The sequence below is a fragment of the Typopeltis vanoorti genome, chromosome 20 (assembly GCF_054136105.1).
Source record: "Typopeltis vanoorti isolate ZY-2024b chromosome 20, IOZ_Tvanoo_1.0, whole genome shotgun sequence".
Classification (NCBI taxonomy): Eukaryota; Metazoa; Arthropoda; class Arachnida; order Uropygi; family Thelyphonidae; genus Typopeltis; species Typopeltis vanoorti.
In genome coordinates, this window is record NC_143568.1 from 65,535,371 (window position 1) to 65,559,128 (window position 23,758).

The window sequence follows — 23,758 nt, forward strand, 5'->3', positions numbered from 1 at the left end:
TGGAAAGATTAGAGACCAGAAGGAGGGTTGGTGGAGGAAAATGTACAAGTGGCAGTGACAGCCAAGAGGAAGGCAAAGCAGAAGTGGGATGAGTCAAGAGTGTTAGAGGAGAGAGAGGTGTACATAGAGAGAAAGCAAGAAGCCAAGAGAGTTGTGGCATAGGCGAAGGCCATGGCATATCAAGATCTGTATGATCAATTAGAAACAAAGGAAAGACAGAGAAAAATTTACCAACTAGCGAAATGTAGAAATAAAGTAGCAAAGGACATCTTACATGTGAGGCAGATCAAAAATGCTGAAGGAAGAGTATTATGGAGGGATGTGGACATAAGAAACAGATGGAAAACATACTTTGAGGGACTTTTGAATGAGGAAAATGCAAGGACTCACAGAGGAGATGGGCATCCTTCTGAGGGGATTGTGCAGAACATCAGTAGAGTGGAAGTGGAGGCCATGAAGAGGATGAGGAATGGAAAATCGGTGGGCCCTGACAAAATTCCAGTGGAGGCATGGAAGGCACTGGGGGAAGAGGGAATTGACCTGCTGTGGGGCCTGTTCGTGAAAGTTTGCCAACAGGAAAATATACCCAAGGAATGGAGGGAGAGTACTCTTGTCCCCATCTACAAGGGTAAAGGGGATGCACAAGACTGTAAAAATTACAGAGGAATAAAGTTGATGTCCCACACATTGAAAATCCTAGAAAGGGTTCTTGATGGAAGGAGGTGGAGATTGCAAAGGAACAATTTAGCTTCATGCCTGGTAGATCAACAACAGATGCTGCTATCTTTGGGTTAGGGCAGACGATGAAAACGTTTTGAGAGAAACAATGGGAGCTACATCTGGCATTTATTGATCTGGAGAAAGCATACGATAGAGTGCCAAGGCAAGAAGTCTGGAGGTGTCTGAGGGAGAAGAAGGTTCCGGAGAAATATGTCAGGTTGGTGCGGGAGATGTACAGAAATGTGAAGACAAGTGTTCGGGCCTGTCTAGGACAGACAGAAAGTTTTCAAGTAACAGTTGGCTTGCATTAATGGTAAGCATTAAGTCTGTTTCTGTTTAACATTGTGATGGAGGTGGTGACGGAGGAGGTGAGAGAAGATGCACCATGGACAATGTTGTATGCAGATGACATCTTGCTGTGTGCAGATTCAAGAGAAGAAGTGGGAACTAAACTGGAAAGATAGAGAAAAGTACTGGAAGAGATAGGTATGAGACTGAGCAGAAGTAAGACAGAGTATATGTGTTGCACTGTGGGCGGTGGCCATGAGACAGATCTGGAACTGAAAGGAAATGGCATCAGAAAGGTGAGGGACTTTAGACACTTAGGTTACACAGTGGAAGAAGATGGAGGAACTGAGAAGGAAGTGGGATACAGGATACAAGCGGGTTGGAGGAACTGGAGAGAAATGGCTGGAGTGTTATGCAATAAGAGGGTGCCGATCAATCTGAAAGGCAAAATGTATAGGACAATAGTGAGGCCAGCTATGATGTATGCTATAGAAACTGTGGTCCTTAGGAAAAATAACATCAGCAGGATGGAAGTAGCAGAGATGAGAATGCTTAGGTGGATGTGTGGTGTGACCAGAAAGGATCGCCTGAGAAATGACTATGTGAGGGGAACAGTGAAAGTTACGAATTTAGGAGCAAAGATACAGGAGACAAGGTTGAGATGGTTTGGTCATGTGATGAGGAGGGAGGACGAATATGTGGGAAGAAGGGTCATGCAGATGGATGTGCAAAGAAGGAGGAAGCGTGGGCGGCCATAGAAGAGATGGAGGGAGCTGGTAGAAGAGGACTTGAGGATGAAGAACTTGGATGTGGTGAGAGCCCAAGACAGGAGGTTGTGGAGGAGACTCATCATCAACGGTGACCCCACTTAAGTGGGAGAAGCTGCAGAAGAAGAAGAATGATATAACAGAAGATTTGAAGAGGGATATTCAGTTGTTTGCCGATGATGTAAAACTAGAGAGGGCACTAGTTGATAAAGGTGATGTCAGATATCTTGCAAGATGATTTAAATAAATTGGCAGTGTGGGCAAAGGAACAATGGTTGTCCATTCAGTGTCGTAAAATGTAAGGTAACAGATAATCTTTTCATACTTCGGGGTGAAAAGATTATCTGTTCTCACATACCTTTATTTTAGAACATATGATTTTCATTGATCTAACTTTCATGCTTCATATCATTCAGATGTTTGTAGTTTACAAGAAATTGATGAGGCTAGGGATCTTGGAGTGATGGTGGATAGAAGTTTGAAATTCAGAGGACATTATTATTATTATTATTATTGCATGACACCTCCAATGAGCCCAAGGACCCACTGCAGAGGACCCTCCATTCTTCTCTACATCACTCATCTCTTTGTCTCCACTACTACTTATTTCTCTACCTACACACAATGAAACTACTATCATCAACATCATCTACCACTCATCATCAGCAACAAGAATATTTTTGTCTATAAATTGCTTGTTCTAATCGCTGATTTGTTTGTAGGCAGGATGCAAAACCCAAGTTTCAGGGAGGAAAAAACCCTGCTACTTCTGTATGAGATCAGCTAATTCACCTTTAATTGAAAAAGCCTGCATAAAGATTCTTCTCGTGAGAATGACGATTGAACTCGGGTTTTTTCATTTGAAGGTTGCAAGCAGGACATTATTATTATCTACTCTACAACTCTGTCTCCACCACTCAATCCACCAATTAGAGCAAACCACAACTATCATCATTATCTACATCAGCGCTATCTACTGCCCACCACTAATATTTTCACAGATAATCACAAACATCCTTGTCTGTGTCAGGATTCGAACCTGCAGCCTTTTGGCTAGAGAGCAGATATGCCAACCACTTGGCCAACCAGGCCAGCAAATTGCAAGAACATATTGTCAGAGTTGGCAAAATAGCTTTGAAGATTATTTTCAGTGCTGAAGAATGTATTGGCAAGTAAAGATAGGGAGGTAAAGATACCCCTCTTTATAAGACTATGATTTGGTCAAACATAGAGTACTATGCACAGATTTGGTCACCTGCATTTCTTGGGGGATCAGGAAGTGGCGAAGAGGATTCAGAGACAAGTGATCAGGCTAGTCACAGTTCTGTGGACGGTTCCTTATAAAGGTAGATTGAGGGTGTGTGGGTTGAAGAGTTTAGCTGACAGGTGGAAGAGAGATGGTATGATAGAAACTTATAAGTTACTAAAGGGATTCTCTAAGATTGACACAGAAGAAATTTTTCAATACATGGGAAGTAGGAGGATAACAAGTGGTCACTTGGAAGTTGTCTAAGAGTGTGCAGACCACGTTCTTTATTTGGAGAGCAGTTAATGAGTGGAATGGATTGCCAGAAGTGGTCGTGAGTGCCCCAGCAGTGAATAGGTTGAAGGAGATATCTCCTTCTATGTAGCAACATATTGGTTAATAAATAAAATTTACTTATTATCCTATATTTTGCCAAAGTCAAATTGGCATCATTAGGGATTAATATACTTGTATTAGACATGTGCACAAGTCTAATACCCTGCATCTACAACTTTTCTTATTATTGACAAACAGGTAGGACAGCCAACATCCGTATGTCAAAGCACCAAGATTACACCCAATTCTTCCACTACCACCATTCAGGATTGGCAGATACTGCTCTGGATACTCAGAGCAGTATCTGTTTGAAAAAAGCCACCAGAGCAAATTCAAGTTCGAGAGACTTTTCCTTGAATCATCTTGCAGCTCTCACCAACTATTCCAGTCTAAACAAATATGATTGTATCAGATTGTATGTTTCCTCATATGGATTCCATCAGTAAAGATCCACAGCAGATCTTGCATACGTGATCACTTCAGGACTTATGCTGTGGAAAAGTTTTTAGAAACTTGTTCTCTTGCACTTGACATTTCCAAGGCATTTAATAGGGTCTGGTATTGAGGGCCTCTCAGCAAATTGCTATCATATAGTCTTCCTTCTATTGTTTGTTATTGGCTTGCCAGTTTTCTCTCAGATTGTTCATTGCATGTTATTGCAGTTGGTGTTCTCTCCTCAGATTTTCCTATTAATGCAAGTGTTCTTCAGTGCTGTTCTTTTCCTTATTTACATAAATTACTTTCTCTCATTGCCTCAAACCCAATTTGCAGTTTTGTTAATGATAGCTCTCCAGTCCTCCAACTCATACAATGTTATTAACTGTCAGTGTTCTAAACCCTAATCTCCATTCTGTCCTTCAATGAGGAGATAATAACAACCTTTAATGCTTCCAAAACAAAATATTGTATTTTTTTTTCTTGCAAAAAAGAGCATAATCTAACATCTTGGACTGACACTTAATCCTAGTATAACCACATTACTTCTACAGGATCCTTGGCTTCAAAAAAATTGGCATTCCTTTTTTTTTGTTGTTGTTGTTCGTAATGTTACTTTTCATCTGTACAGTTACAAACTCTGTACAAATCACAGTACAATGCCCAATACTGTCACATTTTTGATGATGCAGAGTAGAAAAGCACCTGGAGTAGAAATTATTCAGCCAGAAGTCATTACAACTATTAGATATGACTCCATGGACGTCAGAAAAATAATAATTCTTGGTCAGAAGAGGGAGTCAGCTAATTACTGCTCCTCTTTCACAGACTCTTTCCAGCCACTGTCTTACAGATAGTCAGGTTCTGTATTGTGTCTTTTCTATAGATATTTTTGTGCACTGTCAGCAGAACTGGCATCCATATGCCTCTCTCCCCCTACCTCAGTATCTCAACATCTTTTTGTAGTTGAATTGCTGACCCACTGATCATGCTATTCTACTCCCATTTATCTTTCATACAATGTACCAGCCTTGTGGAACAGCCTTCTTTATGAAGTATTCAACCAAAAACTACAACCTCCAGCTTTTCAAAAAGAATAACAGATTACTTTTCTCTTGACTCCTGCCCACACATGGCATTTATTTACTGTAGGTTTACAACCTCCTGAAAGTGATAAAAAATATTCTAGATGTTTGGAATAATTACTTTGAAACATGGAAACATTGTTAAATTAAACAAGAAGCAAGAGAACAGTGTGAGAAAATATTCAAGAAAAATGTACTGAGGGATACATATCAATACTTGAGTCAGAAATGGCCATCAAAAACATTCAATGTAGAAAGGCAGCTGGAGTAAGTAACGTTCGACCAGAAATGTTCAGAAATACTGAATGGCTGTGCTGCATAATTCGGAAGACATCCGATTGTCCAATTTTGAATGATTATAGTAAATGTCTCATTGTATCCACCCATTAAAAAAAGCGAAAATAAAACTGGAATACAAAATGTGAGAATTACAGAAGAATTTTCATATAACATATAACATTTATGTTCAAAGTATCTGCATTCACCACAATGTCAGGCAGTACATTTCACTCACCAACCACTTGCAAAGGATCTGCTCCTTATGTCCCCTGCTTACACCCTCCTTGTACATCTTCCAAGGATGTCCCCATGTTCTATATCCTTCTCCCATTCTGAGAAAAATTTCTTCCACATTAACCTGGTAACAACCCTTTACCAACTTGAATGTCTCAATCATATCACCTCTCTTCCTCCTATTCACAAGGCTTTGTAAACTGTGTTCCTTCAATCTGTCCTCATATCCCACATTCCAAAGACTAGATACAACTTTAGTCGGTCTTCTCTGGACTCTTTCCAATATATTCTCATCACTATGAAAACCAGGAGACCAAATCTGTGCAGAATAATCCATTCGAGTCTTGATCATATTGAGAGTTTTAGATATGATCATTTCATCAGATGATGTAAAAAGGGAAATGGTGGCAATGGTTTTGAGGCAATGTGGTATGAGATGGGGTTGACAGGAAGAAATATTTAGTGGGATGTTGCTATAGGAATGTGGAGGGTGGAGACAAAGAAATGTATAAGCAATTTTGGTTAGTGAACAAGGGAAGGGGGATTATTATATGGGTGATTTTAATTATGGCAGTATAGATTGGAATGAAGCAATATCATTTGAGAATAAGGAAAATGAATTTCTCAAGTTCTTTAGAGACATTGATCTCAGACAGTATATAAAGGAAGGTCGATAAAGAAGCGAGGAGCGAGAGTTTTTTAGATATGATGATTTCATCAGATGATGAGTGATCATGAAGTGATCTCTTGAGTTGTGACTAGCCATATGAAGATTTCTGTGTGGAAAGGATATATGTGGAAATACAAGGCTGGTGCTTATGACAAGCTTAGGAGACAGCTTGCAGCTATAGCATGGAATGAAGAACTGAGCAGTAAGGAAATAAATGCTGCTTGGGAACTGACAGCGAAATGTGTGAATGTATTCCAAAGGTCAACAGGCTGAATAAGGTAGGTGTAAAATGGATGAGTGAGGAGATTAAGTATGAAATCTGGAAGAAGAAGGAGGTTAAGGCAGCACAAGATAAATAATGGTAATAATTAGCTGCATGAAGAGTATAAAGAGCAGGACAGGAGTAAGTAAGTAACTCAGTTGGTAAGGACAAACAGTGTGGTATGGGCAGAAATTAGCATACCAGGCCAAGAAAAACCCTCATGAATTTTTTCGATATGCAGCAAATAGAAAGAAGAATGATTATGATAAGATGATGTTAATGGATGAATGTGGGAGATTGGTAACTACTGCAGTGGACAGTTGACGTATTCAGTGAGAAGTTCATCAGTGTTTCATCCTCAATGTGAAATCAGAAGGTCAAGTGTGGAGAATGAAATGAGAGAAGACTAAGTGGTGAGCAAAGAAGAGGTATATGAGGAGTGAGGAGTTAAGTCAATAAGGCAATAGCATTGGCATACCTGTTTAACAAGTCTAGCAGCAGCAGCACAAGTCTCAAAGGAGTGGAAGGAAGTCAAAATTGTGCCAATTCATAAAGCTGATGATAAAGCTATGGTAACAAATTATAGGCCAATCTGTATACCTTGAGTCATAATTAAGGTATTTGAGTGGTTGGTGAAAGATATGATACACAAATTGGTTGATAACAGTGGTATTCTCTCTGCTTTTCAGCATCGGTTTGTTAAAGGAGGTTGTGTTTTACCAATTTGCTTATGTACTATAACAAGGTGACAAATGTACTGGACAAGGGAGATGCATATATAATTAATACAGTAGTATACTTAGATTTTGCAAAAGTATTTAATAGATTTCACACCACAATTTGGTCACTAAACTTAGTGATCTCATTATTTATAATTTTTGCTAAAATAATGACTCATCTCATTATTACGAAGTCTGACAAGGGGAATGCTACTTTTGTTGTGGATTCAGCTAATGATAAAAGAAAAGTTCCTCATTTATTATGGGATTAATCATGATACCAAGAATTGGATTACAATCCCAATAATAGACAACTCAGAAAACTGAACTCTTTAGCGGATGAAGTTGTAAGTTGGAGACATCATCGAAAAACTTGGAACTTATTTTGCTAGAACTCCTTGGTTCTGTTCTGTGGTTTACCTAAGATACGTAAGAAAGACATTCCTGTTCACCCAGTTGTCGACTGCATAGATATAAATTTAAACACTTGTTTAAATTTATATCTATGGCAGTCAAGAGATTCATCCTCGGTGTGAGATAGTGTGAATGGGCATCATATGGTCACTCCAATTTTCGGTGATGTGCCACACCAGGCCTCGCCATGTAGTCCGTTGTATGCTTCCCTGGAGGCTTCAACTCTCTGAAGATCAGTCATTCCACACACACACCATCCATCCATCATATTGACGATCTACCCCTTCCTCTTTTTTCAGGAACTTTACCTTCTGTTACTGTTCTGAGAAGTCATCCTTTCAGTGTGTCCAAAATATTTTAACTTTCTTTTGTCAATATCCTTAAGGAGCCTTAAAGTTCTACTGATCTTTTCTAACACACATTCATTTGTATGCCTTTCAGTATATGATATCCTCAACAGCGTTCTGTAATACCATATCTAAAAAGTAGCTATCCTTTTCTTATCTGACTTCTTTAAGTTCCAAGTCTCACATCCATAAGTTGCTGTTAGAAAAACAACTTCATCCAAAATCCTCAACTTCACCATCCAAACTTAAATCAGGATGACCGCATCTCCCTAAGATAGGGGAAAGTCTTATTTTAATCATACATCAGTCAATTTTTTTTTTTTAAATAGCTAATGAATTATCAATATTGCAATATTTCCTCAGTTATACCATTGCATTATTTTATGTATAACATCACACAGCTTTTACTTTTTTTCAAATCAATTCGTCATTCACCTTCTACTTTGTAATTAACTATTGTTACCACTGATGATAATCTGTAATATTCAGGTTGAAATATATGGCCTTAAATAAATAGTATTACTTGTATTACTTATCCCTTGTGTTTTTTCATGCTAATGGGAGAAACCTTTCATGACACAAGTATCTCTTAAACAATAATGGTAGCAGTGTACATCAATGTCATTAATATTAAATATTTGATCAGAAATACTCAAATATGTCAGTATAAAAGCTTTGCAATGGCTAAACTATTCAGAAGACCTTGAGAAGATTTGTAGATGTCACATAATAATAATTATTATTATTATGATTGTCTTCTGGATGATTATAGCAGAGCTCACATTGTACCCATCTTTAAAAAGGGAAGTAAAACTGAATATGAAAATTACAGTGGAATTTCAATGTTGAGTGTTCCAGATAAGATTTATGCAAGCATATTTGAGAAGAAACTAACAAAAATTATGGTAGAGAAACTTGGAGAAGAATGAGTTGAGTTCAGGCCATATTCAGGTCATCAGGATAAGATTTTCACTTAACACGTATAGTTAAGAAATCATTAGAATATAACCTGGATCTTTATTAAGGTTTGTAAACCTGAAAAAAAAAAAGGCATATGTTGAATGGAATATAAGTCTCACGAGAAAAGATGTTTAATATACTAATTAGATAGTGTAAAAGGGACATTTATATATAGCCTGGATTTTAGTTGTAAGTTGATGAGGGCCATCCCTGGAAGTTATGAAAGGAAGCTGTGAGTAAGAGGGTGGGGAGTGGTTTCTTTGCATGATTTGCGTGGGGGTGGTTGAGCCGTGGAATGCATTGCCTGGTGGAGTGGTTAGAGCGGAAGCAGTTGGTGAGTTCGGGGAGTGGTATGACGAACTTCGTGTTCCCTAGGAGGGACCTCCCACGATGAGTCTTGACTCCATGGAGGCCTGAATAATAATAATAAAGTAGCTAGAATTGAAGGTAGTACCGAAAAATTATGTAAAATTGGGTGTAGGAAGGAAAGCTCCTATTTCTACTGTTATTCATCATATGTATGGTTCATATCATGAACTAAAATGGTATTAAACCTAATATCAAAGTTGAGGATATTCAACTTCTTTTCTTTTAGATGATCTTATTCTCCTAAAGAAATGCAGTCCAAGTCATAAGGAATCATTAACTAAATTCATAACTGTTGTATCAAATTTAGTCTGGAAATCAATAGTTAAAAACTATGACAGTAGACAGTAATGTTGAAAACATCTGTTATGTTCTCTGTGTACAACTTGTATACACAAAATAAAATATTTTAGCTATTTAAGGTAATGTTGTTAGTTGTGATAGCAAATCAAATATGGAAATAGTAACTGAATAAGCAAAGTTCGAAGAGTGGGGAGCAAGTTGATTCAGTTTATAAGGAATAATAAAAGTTAGTGAAAACACTAATCTAGCATTGCAAAAAACTGTGTTCAAACCAATTTTAATTTATTGATATGAGAGTTGGGTTAGAAATTGAGCACTTGACACTACAGATCTCAGCTGTGGTCTTAACTATTAAATTTTTAACCATCTGAGACTTAGTAAAGTTATGAAAGAAATAGGGGAGTGGTGAATGGTGGAATCCCATAAAAAATGAAGATATTAAAAGGATATAAAAAGATATTAAAAGGATGCATAACTTTACACTTAGCCACATTAAACTAACATCCATTCTCCTTTGCTCAGTCTGCCAATCTATCCAAATCATCCTGCAAAATTTTGACATGCTGTATTAACTATTGCTCTACCCAACTTTGCATCATCGGAAAATAACTGAACAGTTCCTCTCAGAACATTTTCTATATCATTAACGAACAAATTAAACAGTAGCTGTCCAAGAACAGAACCCTCCTGCACACCACTAGTCACAGGCTTTCTTTTGGACTCTACTCCTGAATAAACTACTCACTGATATCTCTCCATCAACTACCTTCCTATCCATCTCGCCAACCTTATATCCATCCTCATGTGCTGCAGTTTACTGATTAGAATTCCATGTAGTATCCTGTCAAAGCTTGCAGAATTCAGCAGTATTACTATAAACCCATTATTTATCCAACTCAGCTGTGACTGTATTATAAAACATGAACAAATTACTGAGACATGATCTACCATTCACAAAATCATGCTGACCCCCATACAATATCCTATTTCCATCAATGCATTCCTGTATTTTGCTCTTGAGCAACTTCTCCAATACTTTGACACAACTTTTGATATGCTGATCGGTTGGTAATTTGCTACATCAGTCTTGGAGCCTCCTTTATGCAATTGAACTATATTCGCCTCTTTCCACCCCCCCCCCCTTGGAACTAACCCAGCTGAGACTTAGATTAAACAACGTGGTCAAGGGCACTGACAATTCCCTTGTTGCTTTATATAAAACTCGGCCTGGTATACCATTGAATTCCACAGCTGTATTCACATTAAGTTTCAGATTATAGTTGCTATTATTAGTATTCAACAATGTGTGAGTAGGAAAGGAAATGTTAGTAAAACAGCTATTTGGATGCAATTTGTAGTACCATAAAGCAAAAAAGTAAGATCTAACAATTTTCATTCTGCTATAATATGTATTCAGAATTTGGATGATGACGACGAAATACCTGCAAAATATTAACTTATTAATTTAAAATTTATTTTCTTTTAATAATATACACATTTTAATACATTTTTATGGACTCCTCTCAGCATCTTTATTTATTTTTTTATTTCAAGCATTATAGCTTTAACCTTGCAAGAATGTCAGTATAGGATATGTGAGTAAATGATTCATTAGAATATAATTGTTTTTCAGGAAATAGCTTCCAGAAAACAGTTGAATAACCTTAATAAGAATGAACTTATCCTGTGGGCAAAACAGAATTTTCCTACACCTCATTTAAGTGCTTCAACTTATACTGGTATACAAAGTAATTTTTATATATTTATATTATAATTTTTTAAATAGCTACAAAAATAGATTATATATCAGTTTTATCAGAACACATTTTAAGAAATGGTAATAAGTATCTATTATTATTTTACATCATGCTGGTAAAGAATCTGCACTTTCAAACATTATTATTATTATTACCCCAAGACCCCATGGAGTCAAAGACTCATCTAGGAAGTCCTTTTATCATATACATAGCTTGTTATACCGCACCTTAAACACGCTCAAATTCTCTGCAGACACCACACTCTCAGGCAAGACATTCCAATCACTCATAACTCTGCATGCAAAAAAACCTGCTTCTCACTCCCCTGCTCACACCAGCTTCCAGGGATGACCTCTGGTTCTCCCTTGATCTCCCACTGTTTTCTGTAAAAACTCTCCGACATAAATCCTATAACAACCCCTTACTAACTTGTAGGTCTCTATCATATCTACTCCCTCTTCCTTCTATCCATTAGACTCTGTAAATTGCATCTTCTCAATCTTTCCTCATATTCGACATTCAAGAGGTCAAAAACTACCTCAGTCAGTCACCTCTGGACCCTTTCCAACATATCTTTCTCCTTTTGAAAACCAGGTGACCAAATCTGTGCACAGTAGTCCATGTGGGGGCCTAATCAAAGCCTTATATAATGGAACAAGAATCTCCCTGTTCTACACGTCAGTGTCATCCACATCATTCCCAAAAGTCTTTGTGTTGTCCTCACAATTTTGAAACATTCCCCCCTAAATTTCAGATCGTTATCCACTATCACCCCAAGATCTCTTATTTCCTCCACCTCAGACAATATATCCCTACCAAGCATAAATTCTACATCCCATCTTTGTTTCCCAAATTTTAAAACAAACCTTACATTTTGCAATGTTGAACTTTCATCCCCATTGCTGTGCCCATTCACTCACTTTATTCAAGTCTTCTTGTAAATCCACAACATCTTTGGTAGTACTCTTCATAGTTCGTCCCAACTTTGCATCATCTGCAAACAACTGAATATCTCCATCCAAATCTTCACCAATCATTAACATTCAAGTTAAACAGTAATGGCTCTAAAACAGACCCCCTGAGGTACATCACTAGTGACTTTCCTCTTCTGGGATATTGCTCCCTCATACACAACCTGCTGATGTGTGCATTAAAAGTTTTGAAATTGTAAATCTTTTATAACCCTTTGGAATGAGTTGCCTTGGTGTCAAATAATTTTTTTTTAAATGTTCATATATATATATATATATATATATATATATATATATACACACACGCCTTAAATTGGTGCTTTAATTCAGAGTTTTACTGATGACAGAAATATTTCAGTGTTGCTGGTTCTCATCAGAGACTACTCAAAATCCCTAGAATATAAGGAAGCTAGAGAATGAGGAGCTAGTTCATTGTTTGAAGAGTGGTTTGAGAGTGGAATGCATTACCTGAGAGCACGGTGAGTGCAGAAATGGTGAATAAGTTTAAAGCACAGTTCAGTGAGCTTTGTATGGGATAAGGGCATCCCATATTAAGTCTTTTGATTTCATGGGGAGCTCACATCTAAAAGTTTCTTTTGCAAGAGAGCTGTTCATTAGCACATCAATCAATTATATTATATTATTATATTTATATAAATGAATGAATATTTGTAGCTCAGCCTGGGGAGATATATTGACAAAAAGTAAAGGTGAGTAAACAGAGGCAAGTGAGAAAATGACATAGTCGGGACTGGTTGTAGATCAAGAAATGAATTGCTATGCTTATTTATGAATGCTAGGCATATCATGAATATAGGTGATGAAATTGTTGCATTAATTGAGTCTATTGTCTGAAAATAGTTGGGATAAGTGAAACATGGTTTGGTGAGAATGGTATCCTGATCAGAATAGGAATGGAAAGACATGATGTTTAAGGGGGATTAAGTTTGCACAAGGTTGAGATATGAAGGAAAAATAGTGTTAGAAGTTTTGAAGCAGTATGGTGTGAAGTGGAGGTTGATAAGATGAGATATTTAGTTGGGTATTGTTTGCTATAAGCTAGGGAATATGGGGGGAGGACAAAGAAATGCATAGGCAACTTATGAAAAATAGTATCAGGAAGAAGGAGGATGAATTTCTTGAGTTCTTAAGACACAACTATATTAGGCAATATGTAGCAGGGCACACAATCGTTGAGATCTTAGATCTGATCATATCATCAGAGGATGATTGTGAATGGAGTGGCTAATCTTCTCCAGGTTGGAGAGAGTGACCATTAGATAATCACCTGGATTGTAGACAACTTCTGTGAAGCAGGAATATTATCTGAAACTGTAGATCCATTCATTATGAAAAGCTTAAAAGATTTGTAAGAAGAGCTGACTGAAAAAGAGAGATGCTAATTGGGGATTGATCAATAGATATTTAACAGCAGGTATGTCTAAGTGTATTGCAAAGGTCAAAAAAGAGGGTAATGGAGTAAAATGGATGAATGAAGGGATTTAGCATGAAACCTGAAAGAATAAATTAAAGTTGCTAAGATATTCTTGTTTAATCATTTACCCAAGTGGAAGCAATGGTTTACATGTGAACTAACTTCAGCTAGGCTATTTGTATATAGAAGCATTTGACTTCACATCAGTTACCTCAGTATCCCATAATGCAAAGCACGGTTCACGAACAATTCATCGCGGAAAATGAATCGCAGGACAATTTATTGCGGGGGAAATTCATCGGCAAGAAAAATCATCGCAGAAAAATTCATTGCGTGAACTATCGATCGCTGAAAATGTTATTCGCTAGAAAATTGGAATGAATTGCATTGATGCCGATATATAAAAAGTAAATGCAGTGCAAGATAAATTTTGCAAAATAAAATTATATATAAAAATATAATTTTATTATTATCATCTATGTATTAGTCCATGCAGTTATCCCAGTGGCTGGTTGCTTCACAACCATATGCCTGGGAAAGGAGTGTCCTGGGTTCGAATGCCGTCACTGACATGAGGAGCTTAGGATCTTTCTTAGACATAGCCAAGTTAGCCAGTTTTGGGCGAGAACTACAGGGTTTTTCTCCCCAGTTTATGTGGGGTTTTTTCTCCCACAAGCAATCAAACCAGCCCTGAGAACATAACACTTCTACAGACATAGGATACACTGGGAGGCATAGAACCCACAACCTTATCCTCATATAACTGTTGCGGTTATAATTTTGTACCTTATTTTTTGATAGATAATGTGCATCCTCTCCTTTTCATCACTCCTTTTGATGTATTGAAAACACTCATGCACCAACTAGTGGTAGAGTTAAGAAGTACAGACAGAGGAATTCTTTAAAAGCACATGCGTTGCTAGTAGCAGTAGTCGATTATTCCATACATCCTGTTTTAAAATATTTCATAAAGTAAATCATTATTTGTTTATATTTTGTTATTAGATATAGTTACGTGGATTGTAGAAAGTTGGGCTGCTGTAAGGGAAAACTGTGTTAGAAATGGGTACGTTAAAGCACAAGGGAATGCAGTGGTGTCTGGTGACAATGATTATGAAGCGGAAGAAATACCAAGCGAATTTTTTAACGCAATTGAGTCTAATGAAGAATTTTTTTGGATTTGAATAGTGTAATGTTCAATAAATATTAAGTAATACTTCTACCTTACTTTTGTTATTACATTTGATTTACCTCTCATACCTTTCAAATGTATACTGCGCATGTTCATTTTTAACAAATTTGGACTTTTTTTGTATAGATGAAGTGCACGTTATCTATTGGAAATTCTCGTAGACAGGCTTATACGTTGGTTATGCATTTCTAAATAACTTAGGGAATTGAAACAACATAGATCCAAATATAAATTAAATTATACTTTAATAGATATTTCCAATATTTCGGCAATGTCACATTGCCATTTTCTAAAGGAACTTACAAAAAGACAGGCAATAACAATACAGTAACTAAGAATGAAGATATGAAGCTATCGAACCCCGGAAAATTCTATAAACAAATAGAGGGGACAGCCATGGGCTCACCACTCTCCCCACCCTTGGCCAATTTCTTTATGGAGACCTTTGAGGAAAAAGCCTTAGCCTCTGCCCCACAAAAACCAACCATATGGCTTCGCTACGTTGATGATGTGTTCGCTATTTGGCCACATGGCTCTGAAACACTCCTCTCCTTCCTTACACACTTAAACAACCAACACGCCAGAATCAAGTTCACCCTGGAAAAAGAAGAAAACAACTGCCTCCCTTTCCTAGACACACTAGTCACCCGCCAGCCTGATGGAACTTTGGTTTTCTCAGTTTACAGAAAACCCGCCCATACAGGCAGATACATCCACCAACAATCCCCCCCCCCCCCTTCACAACAATATGGAGTGGTAAAAACACTATACAACAGGGCTAAACAAATCTGTTCTAACGACATAGCTCTTAACACTGAACTAAATCACATCCTCAACACTTTCTCAGCCAATGGCTACCCCCCCAAAAAAATCCATAAAATATTAAAACCTACAAACCACAGCCCCCCTCCTCCTCCCCTCCACAAAAAAGATTACTCTAAATCCATCACCATTCCCTACATCCGAGGCACCTCAGAAAAAATCACCAAAATTCTAAAAAAACATGACCTCACCTCCTGTTACAGGCCTTACAGAAAATTGGCATCCCTTATCCGCTCTACCAAAGACCAACCACTTCCCCTAGACCTACCTGGTGTATACCAGGTCCCTTGCAGTTGTAAACTGTCATACTTTGGCCAAACAGGCAGGACAGCGAATATCAGAATTTCTGAACACAAGGACTACATCCGGTTTTACAAGTATAGCCATTCTGGTCTTGCAGACCATGCTCTGGATACTCGCCACAGAATACGGTGGAAGAAAGCAACTATAATACACCGGAGCAAATATAAATTCGAAAGATTATTTATGGAATCAGCCTCTGCCATAAGAAACTCTCCAAACCTCAACAAATTTGGTTGTATGCGACTGCCCCAAATTTGGGAGGCATACATCAGCAGACCTTTAGCCCAACGGCCAAGAATGCCTACTTAGCCCGCCAGAGGGCACCATCAGGACTTCTAGGAGAACGATAGCTTCATATCTTCATTCTTAGTTACTGTATTGTTATTGCCTGTGTGCACCTGCCTTTTTGTAAGTTCCTTTAGAAAATGGCAATGTGACATTGCCGAAATATCGGAAATATCTATTAAAGTATAATTTAATTTATATTCGGATCTACGTTGTTTCAACTCCCTAAGTTATTTAGAAATATCTATTGGAAAATATGATAAATATTAATATTCCATCAACAGAATCTGTAGTATCAAAGTAAGAAAGAATATTTATAGCATTTTAAGATGAAACAGAAATTAGGAACTCACCAATCAATAAAATATTACTGTCACTGTATAAGAATAAAAAAATATGAAAATCTAAATAAATAATACATAGATCTATCCCTCTTTTATCTCTATGTGTTGAGAGTTTCTATTCCTTATAACCCCAACCGTTATATGAGGATAAGGTTGTTGGTCCTATGCCTACCAATGTATCCTATGTCTGTAGAAGCGTTACGTTCTGAAAGCCGGTTTGCCTGCTAGTGGGAGGAAAAAATCCCACATAAACTGGGGAGTAAAATCCTGCAGTCCTCGCCCCAAACTGGCTAACTTGACTAAGTCTGAGAAAGATCCTAAGCTCCTCATGTCAGCGAAGGGATTCGAACCCATTACACTCCTTTCCCAGGAATATGGTTGTGAAGCAACCAGCCACTTGGCTAACCTTGCGGACATAGATGCATAATAAAATTTTATTTTGTGAAATTTATCTTGCACTGCATTTACTTTTAATATATTGGTATCAATGCAGTATCATTTCAATATTCTAGCAATAACATTTTCAGCAAATTTTTTCCGAAGTCACTGCATTATAAAATGTCAGCAAATTACTGAGGGATGACCAGTAATTTGCCACAAATTTGTCAGTAATTGACCACAAAATTATGCTGCCCCCATACAGTATCAATCTCCATCTATCCATTCCTGTATTTTTGCTCTTGACCAACTTTTCCAATACTTTGACAACAACTCTGATATGCTGATCGATTGGTAATTTGTTACATCAGTCTTGGAGCTTCCTTTATGCAATTGAACTATATTCCCCTCTTTCCACCTCCTTGGGACTAATCCAGAGCTAAGATTTAGATTAATAATAATTATGAGACTTAATAATATTGCATTAGGTAAATTTTACACAATTACAAAATGGATAAGCATCTTTAGGATTCATTTTGTTCATTTGGCCAAATGCAAGTTATTACATGGTGGATTTTACTTGATATTTGGTATTTTAAATCCATATAAAAAACTTTGTCTTGTCATTCCTATTCTCATTCTGATTATTTTCAAGGCTAAAAAGGAAAACCTGTTAAAAATGTATATTGTAGTAACTCTGTCTTGACTTGGTGAAATTTAATAAACTTGGGATATGCAGAATGACAAGGTGTATATTATAAGTGATTCAATTTTGGTGACAATTGGTTCATTTTTATCTGAATAATTTGCTAAAAAATTTCAAGCTGATATCAATAATTCTACCTGACTTTTAGAATTTAATGAAATATTGCTGTTAGGGTCTCTACTTAACAAATTTTATTTCAATTGGACCATTTATAGTTTTTCCGCTATGAATGGTTAAATCAAATGCATAATTGAAAACAAGTCGGTGCTTCTTACAATGAATCAACATGTATCCTTATGAAATTGTACATACACATTATAAAATAATGTCCTGAAGTCCAACAAAATAATTATTAAAAGTTTTCATGATCATCTACTTATGTTCTTTGCATCTTTAGTAATGTTAGTCAAAACAATATGTAGCAATAAAGAAACTTTTTGATGAATTTTGATAGGAATTAATTAGAAATTATCATTTTTTTTTGATTAATTGTTTTTGTAATTGATCAAACATTCATCAAACATGCAACTGAGTGAATTGTTTATTCACTCAGTTGCATGTTTGATGAATTGTTCATTAAAATCCATTTCAATAAACTTGTTTGATTAACTCTTTTATTTAATTGCAGTCATTCAAAAGAAAGAAAAAAGTTATGTTGGATCAATTCCTACAATGCCATTAACTAACTGCTAAGAATTGAATATTCTTAAATTAATTTTATGGCAAATATTTTACCTTAATTAAAGCTTGTTGGGCAGTAAATGAAAAAAATTCGTTTAAACTTGTATTTTGTCCTATGCACATACACCTTTTAAACTCATGATATGTAACTTCATTTAATTGGTGCATCTGCTTAATTGAGCCAAATCATGCTATTCCTGATGTGGCCCAATTAACCAGAATCCATTATATTATATGTTTCTTTCTGAGCTAAACTTGTCTGTTTGAATATTTTATTATTATTATTTTAATTTTTACAAACAGTATGCATTCCTGAGAGTGTGCAGATTTATTTGAATCAGATTAAAGATGCTAATTTAAAGAATGTAGTGGACCTGGAGAAAGCAGCAAGTGATTTTAATTACTTTAAAGGTGAGCAACTTTATGAAAATCTGCTACAGTGAGATACTTGATGTCCTTCCTTCCACTTATCTAATCTTTCAACTAGACACAGCATTTGAAATTATGATCATTTTGATGTCTCTTAGATGATTAGTAGATCTCTCTCCTTTACAATTTTTATCAATTATCTGAACTTCAGGTTCCAACCTAACATTGCAAATGTCTAAAAATGAATTGTTTGTGCACTTTTATGTATTATATAAACGTTGAAATCTATCTTAACATCTGATTATTCTCAACTACCATTTAATGATGTGAAATTTGTATATTACTTAAATGAAATTTGCAATGTTGGAATAATTATAGACTTCATTTTTGATATCATGCAAAGCTTCTATTTATACACAAAACTAGAGTAAAGAGCAGTACATTGGGTATTAGATGCTACATAACTCACTCTACAACTCTTTAATCTGGTTTAATATTTTCATTTTTAACTTAATTCCAATAAATTAGTAGCTCGAGGTTTTCTATCGAAAAGACATGATGCTGTTAGGAAGCTCATGAAAGATCGGTGATTTTTGTTGATATATTTAGTGTTTTCTTAGATTTGTTGGTGTATTTTAGTATATTATTGTAGTTTTTTTTTAGTATATTTATTGTACTACATCATTTAATAACATAATTGTAGAAATATTATTAGTTTTTATGACTCTTAAGAATGGCACCAAAAACTCGTCACAACAGGACCGTGTCTAAAGCACAAGTTAAAGTTGTTACTGCCAAGGAGAACCTTTGTCATAATGAGCAGAAGCAATGCTGCAATGATGATGATGATAATATACGTCATGATGAGATACGTGATGAGGACAACATCCTGACAGGAATAGAGATGGAAGGGTATGATATGTTTCGTGAGGATAGAAGGGATAAAAAGGGAGGGGGGAGTGCTATTGATGATAGAGAAAGAGTTATGTCCATACAAGGTAGAGATGCAAGAGGGAAATAGAGCCAGTGGTTTTGAGGCAGTATGGTGTGAGATAGAGGTGAATAGAATCAAATACTTGATGGGATGTTGTTATAGACCTGGTAATGTGGATGGTGGTGATAGTGAAATGTATGGTCAAATAAGTCAAGCAAATAAGAAAAGGGTGATCATTATGGGTGATTTTAATTATGGCAATATAGACTGGAATAAAGAGATAGCAACTGGAAGTAAAGAAAATGAGTTTCTTGAGTTTTTGAGGGATAACTACCTCAGACAGTATGTAACAGAGGGCACATTGAGGATTAAGGGTCTTGGATTTAGTCATCTCATCAGAGGATGTAATTATAAATAAGGTGTCAAATCATCCACCAATTGGTGAAAGTGACCATGAGGTGATTACCTGGGTGGTTGCCAGCAGTGCAAGGACCCCTGTGAAAAAAGGGTATATGTGGAACTACAAGGGAGGTGATTATGAAGATCTCGGGAGACAGCTTGCTGGTGTAGCACGGAATGAGGAGTTAGCTGGAAAAGAGATCAATGCAGCTTCGGGGATTTTCAAAAACTACTTAGTAGATGCAATGTCTAAATGTATTCCAAGGGTGAGAAGGTTAAATAAGGTAGGTTTGAGATGGATGAATAAAGAGATTAAGCATGCGATACAGAGAAAAAAGGCATTGTGGAGGCAGCATAAGAGAAGTAGAAGTAACCAATTTCATGAGGTCTACAAAGACCAGGCAAGGAGGGGTGACTTGGTTGGTGAGAGTAGCTAAAGAGAGGTTGAACAGCAGTTAGCTAATGAAGCCAAAAAGAATCCTAGGGAGTTCTTTCGATATGTAGCCAGCAAAAGAAAGAATGATTATGGAAGGATGGTATTGATTGAAAGAAATGGTATAAAGTTGAAGAATGTCTGGTGGAGATACTTAATGAGCAGTTCATAAAGATCTTTCAATCTTGTGAATGTGACTTCATGGACAGATTGAGAGCAGTCGATGATGGGGAGGAGAGACTGACTGTAAGTGAGCAAGAGGTGTTTGGGGGAGTTGAGTAAACAAGATGTAAATAAGGCTGTAGGACTTGATAATATATCACCGCGTATTCTGAAGGAATGTGCCAGAGAGTTGACACCTGCCTTGACATATTTTTTTAATACGAGTCTTGCACTTGGTCAAGTTCCTAAAGAGTGGAAGGAGGGCAAGATTGAGCCACTACATAAAGGACGTGATCGAACTCAAGCATCAAACTATAGGCCTATCTGTGTGTCAGGTAGTGTGGTTAAGTTGTTGGAGAAGCTTGTGAGAACTAGGATCCAGAGTTGGGTTGACAACAATGGTATAATCTTTGATGGACAGCATGGATTTGCTAAAGGGAGGTCATGTTTTAGTAATCTACTTACTTATTACAATAAAGTGACTGCTTCCATGGACAGAGGAGAAGGATACACAGTAATATACTTGGATTTCGCAAAGGCTTTTGATAGAGTACCTTGTGATAGGTTGACAGTCAAACTAGAGCAGATGGCGTTGGATATTAGATTGGTGCATTGGATTGGAGACTGGCTATCTGATAGGTATCAATAAGTTGTGTATGTGGGTGTGATATCCAGGAAAAGGAAAGTCACTAGCGGAGTGCTTCAGGGGGTCTGTTTTAGGGCCATTACTATTTAACTTGTATATTAATGATATTGGCGAAGATTTGGATGGAGATATTCAGTTGTTTGTAGATGATGCAAAGTTGGGACGAACCATCAAGAGTAGTGAAGATGTTGTGGCCTTGCAAGAACACTTGAATAAGTTGAGTGATTGGGCAAGCAAATGGGGATGTGAGTTCAATGTTGCAAAATGTAAGGTTTTAAAATTTGGAAAACAATGATGGGATGCAGAATTTATGCTTGGTGAGAATATATTGTTGGAGGTAGAGGAAATAAGAGATCTGGGGGTGATAGTGGATAAGGATCTAAAATTTAGGGGACACATCGCCAAAATTGTGAAGACAACACAAAGACTTCTGGGAATGATGTGGAGGACACTGACGTGTAGAAGTAGGGAAATTCTTGTTCCATTTTATAAGGCTTTGATTAGGCCACACATGGACTATTGTGCCCAGATTTGGTCATCGGGTTTTCAGAAGGATGAAGAGATGTTGGAAAGGGTCCAGAGACGACTGACTAAGGTAGTTTCTGACCTCTGAAATGTTGAGTATGAGGAAAGATTGAGAAGATGTAATTTGCAGAGTCTGGTGGAGAGAAGGAAGAGGGGGAGATATGATAGAGAATTAAAAGTTGGTAATGGGTTGTTATAAGATCAATGGTGGAGAAGTTCTATAGAGAATAGTGGAAGATCAGGGGAGAACCAGAGGTCATCCCTGGAAACTGTATAAAGAGGGTGTGAGTAGGCGAGTGAGAGAGGCAGGTTTTTTCATGCAGAGTTGTGAATGATTGGAATGCCTTGCCTGAGAGTGTGGTGTCTGCAAGGAGTTTGAGTGTGTTTAAGACCCGGTATGATGAGGTGTGTGTGTGTGTGTGTGTGTGTGTGTGTGTGTGTGTGTGTGTGTGTGTGTGTGTGTGTGTGTGTGTGTGTGTGTGTGATAAAAGGACCTCCCAGATGAGTCTTTGACTCCATGAGGTCTTGGGAAATAATAATAATATATCCAAGGATAATCTGATATTGGAAATATCCCGATTAAAGGAAATTAGAAAATCAACCTGAGAATTAGAAAAATAAGTGGAAAGACATTAACTAAACTAAGACAGGATAAGAAAAAGGATTGGAACAAGAAAAGGGAGGAAAGCACTGAACTTGGGAATTACAATAACGAGGTTGAGTCAATTAAAATTTAAGAAAAAAGAGGTGATATGTATGGTGATTCAGTCATAAAATTTACGCTTGCCAAGGGAGTCACTGCTTCCAGTTTCCCAAGGGATGAAAATTGAAGATATGTCAAATGTAATCGAAAACAGAGAAGAGAAATAAAAGAGATATAGGAACTAATAATGTAAATAGTGAGAAATGTAGTATGAGAAGTATTGGAAGAAGTGAGAAAGAAATGTGGGAATAAAAATTGTAGGTTTGCTACTCAGATATGACAATATTGAGTTAAGAAGGAGGGCAATGATAGCAAATGATTCCATGTGCAGGATGTGTAGAAGCGAAAGAACACATTGTATACATATCTTAGCCAGATAGAAGGTTTGAGAGGGGCTGAGTCTATGGCTCGTTTTTCAAATTCTTCCATATAAAAATTGGCAAGAGGGGGTGGGAACCCATGGCAGTTCCCTCTATCTGCTTGTAGATTTTGTTCTTCCAACAAAAATAACCAGAATTGATGTCAAAGGAAATGGCTAAGATATGTAGACGACATGTTCTCTATTTGGCCTCATGGCCCAGACACATTAGACTGTTTCCTCAGTCACCTCAACAGCTTACATCCAAGAATCGAGTTTAAAATGGAAAAGGAAAAGAACAATTGTTTACCCTTCCTAGACACCTTAGATACATGCCTTCCCAATGGTACACTTTCCTTCACTGTTTTTGAAAACCCATACACACAGGCAGATACATTCATAAACTCTCCCACCACCACCCCGCTCAACAATATGGCATTATTAAAACTCTTACCAAGAGAGCCCACAATCTTTGTTCCAGTGGAACCGCCCTTACAACTGAGCATACACAACACTTTCCTCTCCAATGGCTACAGTGATCACAGTATTAAAAATATAATCAGGTCCTCCTCCTCCCCCTCGGTCTTCTCTTCAGAAAGAGTTTAGAAATGCCATCACCATACCCTATATCCGTGGCACATCAGAAAAAATAGCCACGATTTTAAAAAAAGTACAACCTACACACAGCATTTAAGCCCCACCGCAAACTTTCTACCCTTATCTGCGATACAAAAGATCAGCTTCATCCTCTCTCAGTGCCTGGAGTCTATGTAAACTGGCATACTTTGGACAGACAGGAAGATCAGCCACTATCCACCTGGAGGAACATAAGTCATACATCCGCAAACACAACTATGGGCAGTCAGGCTTGGCTGACCATGTCTTGGATACAACCCAGAGGATCTCATGGGAAAAAACCACCAT

General features: G+C 37.1%; 1 protein-coding gene across 1 annotated transcript in view; it reads left to right on the forward strand.

Moving 5' to 3' along the window:
* The window catches only part of LOC150095526 (inactive DNA (cytosine-5)-methyltransferase DNMT3L-like), a 361,976-nt gene that overhangs the window by 170,698 nt on the left and 167,520 nt on the right, over positions 1-23,758 (forward strand). The window contains exons 7-8 of the mRNA XM_090410700.1: positions 11,065-11,170; positions 18,609-18,716. Coding sequence (XP_090266826.1) covers positions 11,065-11,170; positions 18,609-18,716 — 214 coding nt within the window. The remainder of the gene's footprint in view (positions 1-11,064; positions 11,171-18,608; positions 18,717-23,758) is intronic.